Raw genomic sequence first — 16,562 nt, 5'->3', positions numbered from 1 at the left:
GGATGGAGGTGCAGCTACTTGCCCACCATCCCACGGATAATAAGTATCTGCATCTGGATTTGAATTCACAGTTGTAAGCTGTAACCTAAGCATTGTTCCACATGTGTGGAGACACTATGGATAACCAATTTTGTAACAACTCATTGGGCAAACCAAAAATGCTGCAGCTGAGCATCAGGAGGCTTTACATCTCATTCTCTCACTCACCCCCTCCAGCTGTACCCACTTCTCAACTTCTACCAGTTCCCACACTTAGAGTTTGTTAAGCAAGAGATTCTCCAAGCCATTTATTTTTTCAAGGCAATGGACTTCAGTGACTTGTCCAAGTTGGTTGAAAGCAAGGTCACCCAGCTATGTAATTATTGTGTCTGATGGTAGATTTGAATTCAGGTCCCTCTGATTCTAGGGCTGGTGCTCTCTCCACTGTGCCATCTAGCTGTCCCCTCCCAATCCTTTTAAAACACTTTGAAACAAATATACTGTATAAAAGTGAGGCTCATTCTGTTCTCCAGCTAACACAAAGCCAATTTTTCAAAGGGAGGAAAAATTACACCACCAAAAAAGAGAGGTGATGCTGCCAGCCTCCCTGCCCTGGAATGCCCCGTGCAGTGTGGTCACTAGAAATGTTCTCCCAGACTTTAGTCTTCCAGCACAATTATAGGTACATGGTGTCTCCCCCTGCCAACAGAAGGCCGTGTCCCCAAAGACAAACAGTTTCACTCTTTTTTTTTTCTTGGTGTTCCCATTGACTTGTCTGTTGGTTATTTCTGAAGGTTGCTTAGCTTGCCAAGATAATCTCCTCTCTGGATCTCAGTTTTACCATCTATACAATGGAAGAAGTTTGAAGAGATGACCTCTGACATCAGGGTCACTCCATTTCTCCCCGTCCCCCATGTTCTGAAAATCAGAAACTGCCCAACTGGGGAAGCTTCCTTACCTGCCATTTTAGGTCCCAGTGGCCCTCATTGGAATCCAGGCTGCATTGTTGGACATCACCAATCTCATCTGGCCACCACTTTTGCAGGATGGGAGTCCTGGAGGGTCTCTGGATATCAGGATAACTGCTGTCCAAAGCTAGGGAACCTAGAATGGAGAGACAGTGAAGGGAAGGGGCGGCCCTGTGCTGTCTGGCTGGGTCTCTGTTCTGGTCCTGAGGTTAATGTAACCATAGTCATCTTCCATCTGTTCCATGGGTTGGCTCTTCCTTTGTAGTGTCCTTGGAGGAGAAGGCTAAACCGCCAACAAGACCCAAAGTCAGTAGTGGCAGGAGACAGCTTGGGGATGGGCCTTTAGTCTTCAAGAGAAACTGGGGAAATCCGATAGCCATTCTGGTGATTAAATATTTATTCTAGAAGGCAGTCACATTGTTCCTTAGAATCACCACTCACAGAGTTGACTTATTGTAAAGAGATAAAGTGCTGAGGTCACCAGTAAAGAATGGCTACATCAATTTTGAACCTCAGTGGAATGACGTTCTTATCCCTCCAGGTAGGGGATACCACCCAGCTCTAGGGCATCATTTGTCATTCGCTGTCCACTGAACAGCCATAATAGCTGGCTTTCAGCCATCATTTTTATTGATTTTTATTCACTGTTTTACTTTGGAGAAAGTCTGGTATCAGGGAAAGAGGCTACATTGAATACAGAAGACCAGGGTTCAATTCTAGCCTCTGATATCATCTGTTCCCTCACAGGTAAACCCACCCTCTAAATGATCCCAGGCCATTCCCTTAAGGATTAAGGAAAAGGAAAATTTTCTTTCTTTCTTTCTTTCTTTCTTTCTTTCTTTCTTTCTTTCTTTCTTTCATTCTCTTTTTTTAATATGGGAAATTTCAAATGTATGATTTGATCCAAATGTATTTTGCTGAAAATGCAAACTAATGTTTCAGGGGAATTTCTTTTCTGAATTTTTCAGTCCTGGACAAATCCTCACTCAAGGTCTGTCTCTGGAAGAGATGAGGAGAAACTTTCAGTTCCCTGCCATTGACAAAAATGGTAAGTGCCCTACCGTTGAAATTCTGCAAAAACAAAAACTGCCCTTTGGGGTCAATAGCCAATTAGTTAACAATGAACTTGTAAAAATTAAGGTCTAATAACTATTAACAGGAAAACCCAAATCCCTTCCCCCAATATAGTTACATATGACACAATGCTTATTATTTGTAGACTGCTTTAAAATCCATGTTAAATTTAGCAAGATAATGACCCTAACCCTAACTGGGGCAGGGCAGCTGACTCTTTTTTGTCATAGTTGAAGACTGGATAACTATTTGTTGGGTCACTGGGTGTCAGTATTTAAAATAAGGATTTTTAAATGTATTAATTTTTATTTTATAGCAGTTGTCTGACAGCATAGAAATTCCTGAACTTGAACGCCTACTTAGCAAGATTCATGGAGTAAAATATGCATCCGCAGATGCTACTTTCTCCTCAATCCCCAGCCACCTTTGTCTCACCTACCCATGGAAAACAAGGGTCCAGGTGTCTCCTACCACAAACTCAGTGGCTCGGGAGTACAGGAGGAGCATAGATTTAGAGGTGCCATTGGACTCAAAAACTGTTTATTTCCCCACAAAATTTCCATATTTTGTTTTCAATTACAATAAACAACAAACTGCTGCAATGATGAAAACCATCCCAGCTCTGATCTTCTCTTTTACCTGACCGAGTATTTTGAACACCAATCATTTCTGGAGATATCTAATAGTCAGAAACCAAAACAGTAGTCTCAGAGAAGTCTTGAAGTTTCCAGCTTCAAAATAAGGGCAAAGCCTATTTCACTTTCCTGTAAGACTGAGTTGTGTAAAAAGTCCAACTGAGGCGGGGGGGGGGGGGGGAGAGAGAGAGAGAGAGAGAGAGAGAGAGAGAGAGAGAGAGAGAGAAATCTGAAGTGGATTTAGTCAATAATTAGCCAAGATGCCTACTCTAGTCCTTGTTCTCTAAAATTGGCAATCTTTTCATTACCCTTTCAGACAATAAAAATTTCAATCATTCTAAGTTAAAAGAAATATGGTGGCAGTCTTTCCATAGACATCAGGATTGAGGTTCCCCCCTCCTTGAGACATTATCTCAGTTTCCCATCCCACTCAAATGAATGAATTTTTCTCAAGATTCCCTCTATTAATCACTTTGTACATAGGTTTTCTTTCAATAGAATCATAGAATTTTGCATTTGGAAGAATCCCCAGAAGGCAATAGTCCAATCTATCCATGCATGAATACAAATCCTGCCTACAGACATCCAACAAATGATTATCCAATCTTTGCTCAAAGTCTTTAATGAAGAGAATCTGCTCAATGGATTGATGTTGGTTTAGAAAAAGAAAAGAAAACCTTAATTACTGTTTTAGAAGAAACCTTCTTTAGCCCATTATACTGCAATGGGGTTCTTGACTGTAATTTTTCTAGGTTAAACCTTCCCCACTCCCAGTGGCCATGATTATTTGCAAGAAGAGAGGGTAAGGGCTATGGAGAAAACAGTAGGTAAACCAATTCAAAGCTTACATTCTATGGGAAAATTGTTTAATCCCCTCACATGTTGGTACCCACCATTGCAAACCCCTTTGCATTTCTTTTAAGTGTCTTCATGTTTATTCTGAACATATTTGAATGTGTCTTTCCTGTCTAACCAGTTGGATTATATGCAACTTGCCTATCAGAATTGTTTCATTCTTGGTCTTTTCATGCCCTTCTTCTAATATAGTACTGGGTAGGTAGTAGGTTCTTGATAAAACATTCATAGATTGAACAAATATATATATATATATATATATATATATATATATACCCATAACAATATGATTGGAGTGGTTCACCAGCCCAGAACTACATTATAGATGGGCAAACACAACCACCAACAAGGCAGTAGCCCTATGGTAGCCAACTAGGAAAGGTGGAGATGGGACAGCCGTTTTTCTCCTTGCCTACAGAACCCATTTCTCTGCTTCTTTGGAGGATTACTGCTCTACAGGTTACTCAGTCCTTTTATGAGGACAAAGATAATCATAGCAGGCCATTCTTTCCCCTAAGACAGGAAATTCATGGTCCCAAGGAAGCTAAGCCATATGCCTTCCTCTGTAAGCCTTCTGTTGATTCTCTGGGAAACTGGAAAATGGGTTATCTAAACAGACCCTATTTCTTAAGGCAGGTACATTTTCAAGGATAAGTAATATAGATGAGGTTAACACATCCACTTGATGGAATAAGGAATCTGTCCCGAAGGCCTTAGAGTGAAGCCTTCAACTTGTAGGATGGTATAAGTGATTTGAATGACCTCACCAAGGAGCTCAGTCTACAGACTCTGAGTTACCTGGGGCCTTAAAAAGCTATTTAAAAAAATACTCTGAGGGGTTGGATGGATGAAGGTGCAATTCCTCGAAACATTACAGAAGGGGCTCTTATGACTTTGACTTTCATCTCCTGCCTGGAAAGTGGCAAGCATCATTCATCAGCAGCTTTACAACATAATTGTGTTGTCCAGTAACAGATTTTTTTTTGGAAAAGGGGGAGTGGAGGTGGAAATTGTGGTCATGAGTCAAATCTTCCCCTTTTATATATAACTGTAATTTCATTTTCTCATACTTTTATAGATGTGACTAGACTATAGAGCTATGAAATATGGAGTGTCCTTTGAAATGTCTACCCTGACCAGAAGGATTACATTTCAAAAGACATTTCAAAATGGAGCAAATATTTCACGGAAATCTAGGTTTCTTAAAGAAACAGCATTTGTGGGCAGATCCCATAGGTTGAAGAAGGAAGAAAGGCATGCCCTGCTCAGGCCAAGGAAGGACATTTGCCTAGTGGGTGTCTGTGGCTGTGATCAGAGGAAAGGAGAATGAGGTGCCAACTGATCATTTTTAGATTTATATCATGCTTTATAGACATTCTCTCAGGTACATTATTAGGAGGTTTTGAAAAAAGGAAACTTTTCTTTGGAAAAGAAACTCCTATCACTGGTCAAGCAAAATGAGAGAATCTTAAAATCCTAGAGTTGGAAGGACCTTGAGTCCAGTCATCTGCTCGATCTGAATATTGAGTGCTGTCCCATTGACATGGATGATGATCACTCAGCTTTCCTTGAAGAGTCCCTAGTGTTTATCCACTCCTCCAACTGGGAGGGACTCTTTGAGTTGTCATTTTAATTAGATCTCAATCAATCCATAAGAATTTATTGTGTGTCTACCTGGGACTAGGCCCTGTCCTGGACTGGAGATTCCGAGACAGAAATGGGAGAGCAAGGAGAGCAGGGCGCCCTTGGCTCCCATCCAACTTGGAACCCATCCATCCCTTAGCCTCTTTGAGTGAGGGGCTTGGCCAGATATCCCCTATGGTTTGTTCAACCCAGAGCTAATAAATCTAAAACACATACAAGTTAAGGACCAAGGCTCCTTGGACAGGATCATTGAACACCAGCAGCCAACCTGAAGCTCAGTCCACTCCCCCAGTGAGGACATGAGGGCTCCACCTGAACATGTGCTCTCTCCACACAGGCTATGTCTCGGACCCCAGGAGCCCCCTGCTCTTCCAGGCACCCCGGGATGGCAACAGCTTAGAGGGCAGTGGCTGATGGGGCCAACAGAGCCTGGCTCCCAATGGATGCCCTGGGAAGCCCGGCCCTAAGTGTGATGGGATGCTTCATCCTTGGATACCGTTTTAAATGGTTTGGCTTCGTGACCCATTCTGTGTCATTTTGAAAATGTAAAAAAATGAAGCTAGAACTGGAGATAACAACAAAGCTGAATTTGGTAAACTAACACTAAGTTCATCACTAGAGTCATTATTTTATAGCTTTATTTGGAGACAGGGCTGCAGCTCAGGTTAGCCACGGCCAGCAAGCCGATTGTGGGGGGACCCTGCTCTGAGAACCAGTTGTGAACATAACTTCCCTGCCCTCCACCTACCTATGTCTCTGTCTCTGTCTCTGTCTCTGTCTCTGTCTCTGTCTCTGTCTCTGTCTCTCTCTCTCTCTCTCTCTCTCTCTTTCTCCTATCATTTTTTGAAGTTTATATTAAATATTTTAGGAACATAGATGGCTGATTGGTGTTTTGACCATAGACACTTCAGTTTAGAGAGGGGCCAGGAAGGGAAGGAGGGAAAGAGGAAGCAGGGAAACTAAAGGAGAGAAGAAAGAAGGAAGGACGGAAGCCAGGTGGTCTTTCAGACTGTCACTACCATCCTCTCTGGCTTTGTCCCTACCAGACTTCTCTGTCATCATGTAGTGCCTCTGATGGCCAGGATCCCAGAGATGCAAGGGTGGCACACAGTGGCCCTGATCTCCATGACCATAACTAGATTCCAGGTCCTAGGTCTATCCCCTGCTCACAGTGGATGGTACAGTCATAGGGCACAGCTAGAGACAAGGGAAAGTCAAGGCCACTGGTCCAGGTCCCAGTGTTAGTCCTGGAAGGAGCTCCAAAGTGTGTCCCCAGAGGGTCCATGGGGCAGAGCCCAAATCAATAGGAACCGATTCAGAAGAGGTGTGGGGTGATGGACAGGGGCTCAGAGAGTGGGGGAGGTTGAATGGACCTGCCTCTGCTGCTCTTCGCCATGAGGTTGGGTTGAATCTCTTTGACTTTGAAGTGCGGTGCCCCCATTTTGCAAATGAGGAGGTTTGAGAGGTGTCCATGCAGCAAGGTCTTAGGAAAAGCACCCCATCCAGACAGATTAAACAGAAGAGGGAGGGAGGAGCCAAGAAGATGCATTCATTGGAACAACCCACCTCTCCAGGCCCTCAGTTCCTGCTTTAATTCTGAGACCCACAGTCTCACTTAGGTGTAGCCTAAACTTGGAGAGGAAAATGTCCAACACAGAGGGGGAAGCAGCCTGTTTCAGAGAAGAGCTGGATCTGACATTCTGGGTTTGAATCCTGATATGATTAATTTACTGACTAGCCCTCATCCTCTCAGGCTTCAGTTTGCTCATCTAGTAAATGGGGGCTTTGGAATTTACTTCCAAAACTCAAACCTTATTATCTCAGACTTTGGGTGACACTAGGTCTGGGAAGCAGGTTGGGAAACATTCAAACAGGATCTTGACTTTAGAGCCAGATGGGACCTTGGTGGTCCTTGCTCCCAGAAGAGGAGACTGAGGCCCAGAAGGGCCTGGAACAAGTCCATTCTGACTGGATCTCAGATTCCTGATCTACAAGGTGAGTGGTGTAGATGACTTTCCAAATCTCAGTCTATCCATGAGCTACCAGGTGTTGGCCCCTTCCTGTCGGCCAGGCCCCAGACCAAGCATGGAAGAACAAAGGAAGAAGGGGGCACCGGCTCCTGTCCTGAGTTTACATTTTTAAGGGAGAAACCAGATGGTGTCCATCAGGTGTCCAGACTCAACAGGAGGTGGGAGGTGACCCTCCAGGGGAGGGGCTGGGGTCAAGAATCTTGGAGAGCCTCCCAAGCATGGTGGGCAGCCATGCAAAGACCAAGGGAGTTGTGATTGGGGTTGTTTAACTGAAAATTAGACCCCTGGAAACCCAGCCAGAACCAACTCAGCTCATTTACTGCTTCTGCTTGGGGGCTGTCAAAGAAGCCCAGGGATCCTCCTCGGTAAAGGTGAAGAGAACTGGCATTAATTGGTGAGGGACTACATCTTACTGGACCCTCTGGATAGCAATCTGGTAAAACCAAGTGACCATTCTCAGAACAATATTCTTAAGTCTGTAAAGCAAATATGTAGGATTTCAAAGAAATATTTCTTAGAGTGTTAACAGAAACTCAGGTTCATGTGGCCCGGGATTACTTTGACCCTAAGAGTGGGGGATGAGCCTGGGAAAAGCAGCCTCTCCCAAGGCTGGGGACAACAGCACCCCTGGAGCTTCCCAGAGGTGGCCTGCACCATCCCTCACCCTGGCCAGAGGGGCTCCTACCTCAAAGTCTGCGGACATTTTTTTGGTTCCTGTAGTTGCTTTGCTCCTACATACTTGATGCATTGGATGAGAGTCCAGACCCTGGGTCCCACCTACCCTGGTTCTTTCTCAGCCCCTGCCCTTTGCCCCTCCCTAATACTATTGATACAGAGTCACAGAGCTCCCATTCCCCACTCAGTGATTCCCTCAAGGCCTTAGAAGAAACCAGAACTAGCTGTCAGAAGGGAGTGAAGAGATGGATAACCAGAACTATTGGAGTTGGGCACAGAAAGACCTGAATTCAAATCCTGCTTCAGGTACTCACTAGCTGCACAATCTTGGGCAAATCACTTCACCTCTGTTTGAGCCTCAGTTCCTTCATCTGTCAATGGGAATAACAGCACCTACTTCACATGGTCGATAGGAGGATCACCACTATGATATAACCATGATGGATAGGTTAGGAAGGCAGAGGAAAGGAGAAATGATGGGATAAAGCCTGCCATTTTCCTCCCCTACCATTTTAGCTTCTCAAGAGAATGAGCCCCATTCAGGAGTAAGATGGTTGAGAGTTTAATTTATTTGATGAAGAGTTTATGAGTTGAAATGAAGACCTAACGAAGCGGGAGAGTCATTGAACATTTTTAACTTAAAGATTTACAGCTTGCAGATGGCATCATGGACAACCAGTCAGGAGTGGGTCAGGGCCAAACTGGGACCCTCCCAGGTTTTAATGAACTGACAGCATCCTCAGAGACAGCGCTATTTGTTTCTGGTTTTTTACGTCTCTATGACAGATTTTCGTTGTTTCATCTCATTAGCCAACTCTCCTCTCCATCCCCCATCTCCTCATATTCCCCTAGTCTTGTCAAGATTCTGCAAATAATGAGACTAATGTGTCTTGATTCCTAGGAGTGGGAACCTTTCGAAGGACAGACACCACCTGTAGCTCTCCCATTCCTCTCATTAGAGCCCCCAAAACAGGGCACCTCCATCATCTCAAGACTTCTCTCCTCGTGAAGCTTTTTTTCCCTTCCTTACCAAAAAATGTCCCCCTAATTGGTTCCTCATCTGGTGGTAAAAATGAACTTTTAGGATCATGTTTTTGCATGCTTAGCACATTAGCCCTTGTGCATTGCCATGTGAGGCTTACTTTGAAGCTGTTCAATTAGCTATAATTGTAAGCCAAATTACAACAGTACCAGGAGAGAGATATTCCAACTGAGGGAGGTTTTAGGTTAAATTATTTCCAATGCAGCCATTTTCCTGGGGAAAAGGATAGAAGTTATAAAGAAGTCAGCGTCTATGGCAAAAGGGGTGTGGGAATGACATTACCTAAGCTATTTGGAAGAGAGCCCCCCTTTTCTGGCTTGGGAAGGCTGAGCAATGAATTAAAACAAAGAGATAAAAGTGAGGGACCATTCCCAGGGAATGGTCTTTAGGGGATGGACAATAGGCTTTCACCATTGGACTAAAATTCCATTGGCTCTATCTGAACAGAAGTCTCAGCTTGGACTTGGTCCAGGAGTCTGGTCATTCCTTGGCCTCCTGGTTTCCTTTGTTTTCCTCTGCTGTCATCATGAGAAAACCCCTTGGCAGTAGTTGCTTAGGATTGGTCCAAAGAGCATAGACCAGAGAATGGAGCCTTGCACTTGACTGGGGTTGACCCAGATTCAGATCCTGACTCACCTACTTAATAGTTGTCTGTGGGGCAGCTAGGTGGCATAGTGGATAGAGCACTAGCCTTGGAGTCAGGAGTACCTGAGTTCAAATCTGGCCTCAGACACTTAATAATTACCTAGCTATGTGGCCTTGGGCAAGCCACTTAACCCTATTTGGCTTGCAAAAACCTAAAAAAAGAAATAGTTGTCTGCCTCTGGCCAAGTCACTTGAATTCTATAAAATGAAGAAAGGATTTGATGACCTCTAAGGTCCTTCCTGCTCTAAATCTAGGAACCTGTGACACATAAATGGCTTCTATTTCTGCCACCCTGGCAAATCCTGACCACTCCCCACCATGCCCATCCTCGAGTCCCTCACCAGCCCCCAGAGGGAGGTCTCTTGGTTGGGCAGCAGTTATCCCCTTTGCTCACTGTCTGACCAAGCAGATCCTCAGCAAAATACTGGAGGACCGTCTGCTATCAATGTTATGGGAGGACTTCCTTTTGACATATATTGAGGAGAAAGACCTTTCTGACTTTGCGATTCCATGAATTAATAAAAGAGCATCAAAACTCAAGCTTTCTACCCATAAGCCAGAGCTCCTTAGACTCTACAACTAGCCGACCTCTGGAACAGTTGACTCCTCATTGGGGCCCAGAGTAGGTCTAATCTTGGGGGGGGGCATCCCAATTTCCTCCAGCCTTCCTTCCCAGATTTGAGCCAATCATTTCCCCTTTCAAGCAACTTAACCCCTTGACCATCCCCAGTCCCCACTCTCCTTCTTCATGCCCCAGGCTTTCCATCATTTCACCCTAACTCCGTGCCTCTACCTCTTAGAATCCTTGTCATTACTCATAATTTCTTGTTCAGCTTTAGTTATTTACCTGTTATATCCCCCTAGGAGTCAATTCCTTGAAAGTAGGGACAGGGTTTTGTATCTTCCTGCTCCTGAAACTAGCCACTGGCTTATGCACAAACATCCAGTGCATTCGATTCGAATTCACCTAGAGAAGAGTGACAAAAATGGATAGAAGTGCGGAAACCCTGCCCTTTGAGGATCATTTGAAGGAAAACAGGCTTTAGTCAGAGTGGAGAAGACTAAATGGTGCTTTCAATCATCATAGACCCATTGGCTGGAGCAGACAGCACCTTAGGGGTCTTTGAGCTGAGGATAGAAGTATAAGCAAAAGGCAAAAACCAGCCTCTGCCCTCGAGAGGCTTAGATTCTAATGGGAGAGGACATTGTGCAAGGGGAATTGGGAAGAAGGGAGAGAAGGAGAGGGGAGGGACCCACTGAGGGCAGGGAGCCAGAAAGGGAATGGGGGGGGGAGACAGTGCTAGGAGGCTAAACCCAGAGGGCATAGAGAATAATTTGTAATTGGTCACAGTCTACCTGGGCTCAGAGAACAGAACTCAGAATGCAGGGAGAGAGACAGACAGAGCCAGAGACAGAGATAGAGATGATTTTGTGTGATTAAGAAAATATTCTCAATCTTTAGATAACCTCAAGTGGTAGAGGCAGCCTCGGGAAGTCTCTCCTCCCTCCAGGGCTACAAGCAGAGATTGGATGACCATTTGTTGGCCATGGTATTAAAGGGGACTAGTTGGTTTTTGAGGTCCCTTCATCCAACTAGAAGTTCCTCTCATACTGTACAGGACTGTTAAATGATAGAAAAGAGATGAGGCTGTTTTGTGATTGGAACACACCACATTAATATGATTGGGCCTGGGACTGCACCATTAGCCTGGGGAGTTCCCAAATAAAGCAAGTCTCTCTAGCAAGGCCAGTTGGTTCTCTACAACTTTTATTCCCAAAGAATTGTCATCAGTATTGATATAGTCATGAGAGCTATTAAGGTTAATAAGACAAGTTCATCTGACTTTCACAGATTTGGGAATTCGATGTTATTCTACATGCCTATTATCCTTCATTTTGTGAATGAGGAGACTGAAGCAAACACAATCACAGGTAATAAATCCCCTGATGGCAGTTGTGAATTCAGATCTTCCTAATCCAGATGTTTTATCCACTGTGCCACCTAGCTGGCCCTAAGAGGGTTAGGGACCTTTCCTGGGTCACAGAACCATGATGTGTTAGAAGCAGGACATGAATCCAGATCTTTCTGAATCTGAGCCCAGAAAAGTGAGCTCTCCATCTGCCATGCCATGGCTTCATCCCCTACATAATTGTAAGGTATTTTGTGTTCTAAAAATGAATGTTAAAATTCGTAAAGACAGTTAAGATTGTTTAATACAGGAGGGATAAATTCATGACTAAATGGATTTGTTCTTTTGGAGAGTTGCTAACCAGATTTGTTAACACAATCTATCTTTCTTCTGTGGTTCCAAATATTGATACAGGAGCATCAACCAGAAAATGGGATTTTGGGTCTGTCTTCCTTTCACTTCTGACAGGATTCATAGTCTCAAAGCTGCAAGGAACTTTATTAGACAAGGAGCCATTTGTGGTGTACAAAAAAAAAATTGAGAGTGCCACATATGAGACACTACATCAGAAATATCCAATGACTGATGAAATCGTGGATATAAAAAACTGTTTTAAATGCAGAGGCAGTTTTGGAACTGAATCTCTGATCTAAGTCAGCCAGATGGTCCAGTGGCTAGATTACAGATCTGACCTCAGATATTAGCTAGGTGATGCTCAGCAAGTCTGTCTCAGTTTAATCATCTATAAAATGGTGATAAGAACAAGTACTCAGATCCCAAGATTCTTCGGAGTTTGCAATAAAGCTATATTTGTACGAGTCCCTTCCAAGTAACTTATCAATGCTAGCTATGGAGAATGTCATTCATATGTAATAGTTGTGTGCAGATTGTCACCTATGCTTAAAGCTATGATGTTCGTCCTTCATTTTCAAAAAAAGACCACAACATCAGGGAGGTGAAGCCATGACAAGCATGTGAATTGTGTTTGAGTGAGGGGGGCTGTGCTAAGTCACCAGCCTCAGTTTCTCCTCCAGAGCTATCTGGGTCCAGTGCTCACATAGGAATCATGATGACTGGAGACCATCCTGGTGCGAGGCAGTGAGAATTAAGTGACTTGCCCAGGGTTACACAGCTAGTAAGGGTCAAGTGACTGAGATACATTCAAACTCCTATCCTGACTCCAAGGGCCAGTGCTCTACCCAGTGTACCAATTAGCTTCCCTCCCTCTTAAAGTTATAATCTTCAAGGGTCTGTTTAGGCAAGGGACTTGTCTATGTGGGGCAGCTTTCAAACCCAAGGCCGACTCTCTGTCTCCTGTGTTATGATGGCTTTCTAGAAAGAAAACGTGTGGCATTTTGTATGGATTAGTTAATATTTTGTATGATTTGTATAAATTCATACTTCAAAAATGAGCATTTAAAAAATTTTTAAATTTCATCCCAAAGTCTCTACAGATTTGTAAAATGCAAGTTTAATCTCCCAGAAAGGAAGCCTGGAGAATGTTTAGAAGACCGGACATGGCACCAATCTGACCTTGGTCATATTAGCTACTTGGCCCCAGACAAGTCATTTTGGAGAAAAGGGAAGAAACAAGCATTCAAATAGCGTCAATCATGTACCAGGAACTGGTCCAATCGGTTTCCACGTAGAATTTCATTTGATCCTCCCAACCACCCTGCATATAGTTGTTGTTACTACCCTTGTTTTACAGATGCGGAAACTGAGGTAGATTATTTAGATGACTTGCTCAGGATTACACAATGAGATCAAATTTGAACTCATCCTCCTGACTCCAAACCTAGTTTTCTACCCCCGTGCCACCTAACTGCCTCTTACTTAAACTCTCTGGGTCCAAGGGGTTGTTGTAAATGAGGGGATTCTAATGGAGGAAGTCTACAGCCCCCTAAAACCCTCAATCTGTGGTCCTTGAAATAACACTCGAGTCAGTGCCAGTATCATTTATCCTCATTTTACAGATGAAGAAACCGAGGCTTGGAGGGAACACTGTGACTTGACTTTACTCATGAAGTTAAGGCTCTTCTGATTTCCTATTTAATCTTTGCCACCTTGTCTAGACAAATTCCAGTCGTCCAGCATTGTCTTTAGGTTTAAGCAGTAGAAAGAGTCTGAGTCCTTCAGGAGAAGACAGCTCTAGCCTTGCCATGATGAAACCCTAAGAAAGCAGCTTGCCCTTGTCGCCCGGAATCAGGAAACAAACAGAATCTAGCATCTTGGCCAGTTAGAAAAAAGGCAAACAATGGTTTAGTTCTTATAAGGGAGGGGAAAATGTAATGTTATGCCCCCCCCAAGGTAATGGGACAAATATCACCTTGTACATGGATTTCAAGGCCATCTTTGACAATTGTGTCACTTTGGGCAAGCCCCTTAAATGATCTGAGCCTTTGTTTCCTCCATTATACACTGATGACACGATATTGAAATGCTCAAAGAAGATGAATGTATGGGTGAGTGAATGCATGGGTGGGCGAATGCATGGGTGGGTAGATAAACATTTACTGACCTTCTGCTCATTATGTGCTAAAGTTTGATAATACAATTAGAAAAACAAGATGGGCTGTTGCTCTCTTGGAGCTCACACTCTGCTTGGGGAAACCAACATACAAAGGAGGGTGGCCTTGATTAATGGAGAGGCTCAGAGAGGAGAGTTGGGTGCATGAAGATATATTGACCTTAAGTGGAATTTCCATCCCATTGAGGCAGAAGGGACTTCTGAGGTATGGATCTTGAGTTCCAAGGCTGTTGTGGGCTTCCAGGATGAAGAAGTCTCTAGGATGTGATGGAGTCCAAGGGACACAGCATGGTAGACAATGTCCATTGGCAATAAAGAAGGTAATGCACCTTCTTCACTGTCTTTTTTTAATAGATAAAACCATATTCTGACACTGAATCACTTTAAGGCAACACTTGGGTTTTTTTTTGTTTGTTTTTTGTTTGTTTGCTTTTCCAAGGCAATGAGGTTAAGTGACTTGCCCAAGATCAAATAGCTAGGTAATTATTAAATGTCTGAGGCTGGATTTGAACTCAGGTCCTCCTGACTCCAGGGCTGGTATTCTAGCCACTGCTCTACCTAGCTGCCCAATACTTGAATGTTGAGTCCAAGAGTTTTCTTTTCTTTATCTTTATAGTCTAGGGCTGCTGAGGAGGTGGGAGCTGCAGAATCTGCAAGGACAATGTACAAAGTATTTCTGGATCTTTAGAGCCATGATCATTATTCCAATGCACATCTTTCCTGAATGGCTCACCAGCTCCTCCTCCCAATAAAACAGAGGAAAATGTATAATATTCTCGCTGTTAATTATGGAGGAGGAGTGGGAATAATTGCAAGGCTCAGAGAACACCTACATTGTTATTTTCAGAAAGAACAAGAAATGATTGACAGAAGCAAGATATGGCAGGAGAGAGGCAGGTAGGTGAGTAATGGCAATTAGGAATCAGAGGCATGCCCCACCACATTCCCTTATTAATGGCCAGCATAGAGGAGGTAGGGACTGCCACCTTAGCCATTACCCAATAGCATCTGAATGCCAAATTCCTTCCCAGTTGCACTCAACCATGTAGATTGACCAGTCACTTTGTCCTCCCAGAGCCCTAGGGACCAGGAGGGGCCATTTGGCATATGGCATTTCCCATGGTCCATCCACAAAAGATGAAGCTTGGCCAAGCAAGGGCATAGGCAACACCCTAAAAGAACCATAATGGAAGGCAAAGCTCACCTGCTTCCCTGGATATCTCACATTCTAAGAGATTATCTAGAATGAAGAAGACCGAGAATGCTCAGTTCTCTTTGAACCCCAGATGTGAGGAGACAGGACAACAGATACAGTGGCAAGGCACTAATTAATGAAGACTTCCTGAATTCAAAGCCCACCCCTGGCTTCTAGGGTCTGCTGATGAATGCAACTCTCCTAAGCACACCCCAACCTTTTATTTTTAATTAGAGGGGAAAATGAGATTACTAAAGGATAATTTTTGATTGATAGATTCAAAAACTGAAGGAAGGCATATTCACCATTTGCAAAATCACTTGCTAAACTATATTTGAATAATAAAAATGTCACATTTCTCTAGTGTCTCACAGTTTACAAAGTACCAACCTCATAAAAACCTTGTGACATAGCTACCATGGACATCATTGTTTTATAAAACCCATAAGCTGCCGAGGTTTTGAGGATCTTGTGACCATTGATACCAAGCACATCTCCCAGGTATGTGACTGCCCTTGCTTGGGCTGGAAGACCTCTGAGAAGTTCTGCTACCATCCAGGGCAGCTCATTCGACTCGGGAAGAATCCCACATCATTGGGCATGGTTCCTTGGATGAAATTTTGTCTTACTATAACCCCAGAGCTCCTAGTTCTGGGGCCAAACAGGCTAAATCTTATCTTGGTACGCCCCTCCAGACACATGAAGCCAACTACCATTACTTCATCCCCAACCACATCAGTCTTTGACAAGCTCTAGTGCCTTCAAAGAATCCTCTTATGATTGAATGCAAAGGCCTTCCCCTTTGGAGAGGCAGCTGGTATCAGAGTGAGGCAGCGTCATCCTTTAATCAGCAAGGCCTGAGTACAAATCTAGCCTCAGATGCTAGTTATGTGACCCTTGGAACGTCTTTGAAATTCTTTTTGGCTCAGTTTCCTCCTTTGTAAAATGGGAATAATCCTAGCACCTTTTCCCCAGACTTATTGTGAGGATCAGATGAGATAATATTTATATAAAAAACACAATATAGTGATAGCACAGAGGAGGTGCTTGCAACCTGACCCTCCCCCATATTCTAGTTACCTTCCTTGAGAAAGTCTCCAACTTATCAAAGTCATACACAAATGTGTCTCCCAGGGCCAGACACAGAACTCCGGACATGAGGAGGCCAGAGTTTAAAGAGATTCTCACCTCCATGATCATGGAGTTTCTGCCTCTCTTCATGAAGTCCAAGGTCCCTTTAATCACATGATTCACTTACCCTGAGCTTGAAGACCTGGAATCAGGAGGATCTGAGTCCAAATTTGGCCCTGACTGGGTGACCTGATCAAGTCAGTTCACCACTATTTACCTCAGTTTCCTCAGCTGAACAACAGGGATAA

At 43.8% G+C, this 16,562-nt stretch overlaps 1 protein-coding gene across 3 annotated transcripts in view; it reads left to right on the top strand.

Moving 5' to 3' along the window:
* TNNI3K (TNNI3 interacting kinase) overlaps positions 1-7,048 on the top strand; it is a 305,481-nt gene extending 298,433 nt beyond the window's left edge. The window contains exons 24-25 of one of the 3 annotated variants that reach the window (XM_074221177.1): positions 1,916-1,995; positions 5,493-7,048. In XM_074221177.1, coding sequence (XP_074077278.1) covers positions 1,916-1,995; positions 5,493-5,569 — 157 coding nt within the window. In that variant the 3' untranslated portion in view covers positions 5,570-7,048. Of the gene's footprint in view, positions 1-1,915; positions 1,996-2,337; positions 2,760-5,492 lie in introns of those variants that run through there. The other 2 variants (XM_074221174.1, XM_074221175.1) reach the window with 2 other exon arrangements.
* The last annotated feature ends 9,514 nt before the right edge of the window (positions 7,049-16,562 follow it).

This window comes from Macrotis lagotis, chromosome 2 (assembly GCF_037893015.1).
Source record: "Macrotis lagotis isolate mMagLag1 chromosome 2, bilby.v1.9.chrom.fasta, whole genome shotgun sequence".
Classification (NCBI taxonomy): domain Eukaryota; kingdom Metazoa; phylum Chordata; class Mammalia; order Peramelemorphia; family Peramelidae; genus Macrotis; species Macrotis lagotis.
The sequence above is the reverse complement of the archived record's forward strand: the minus strand, read 5'-3'. Positions and strand labels throughout refer to the sequence as shown.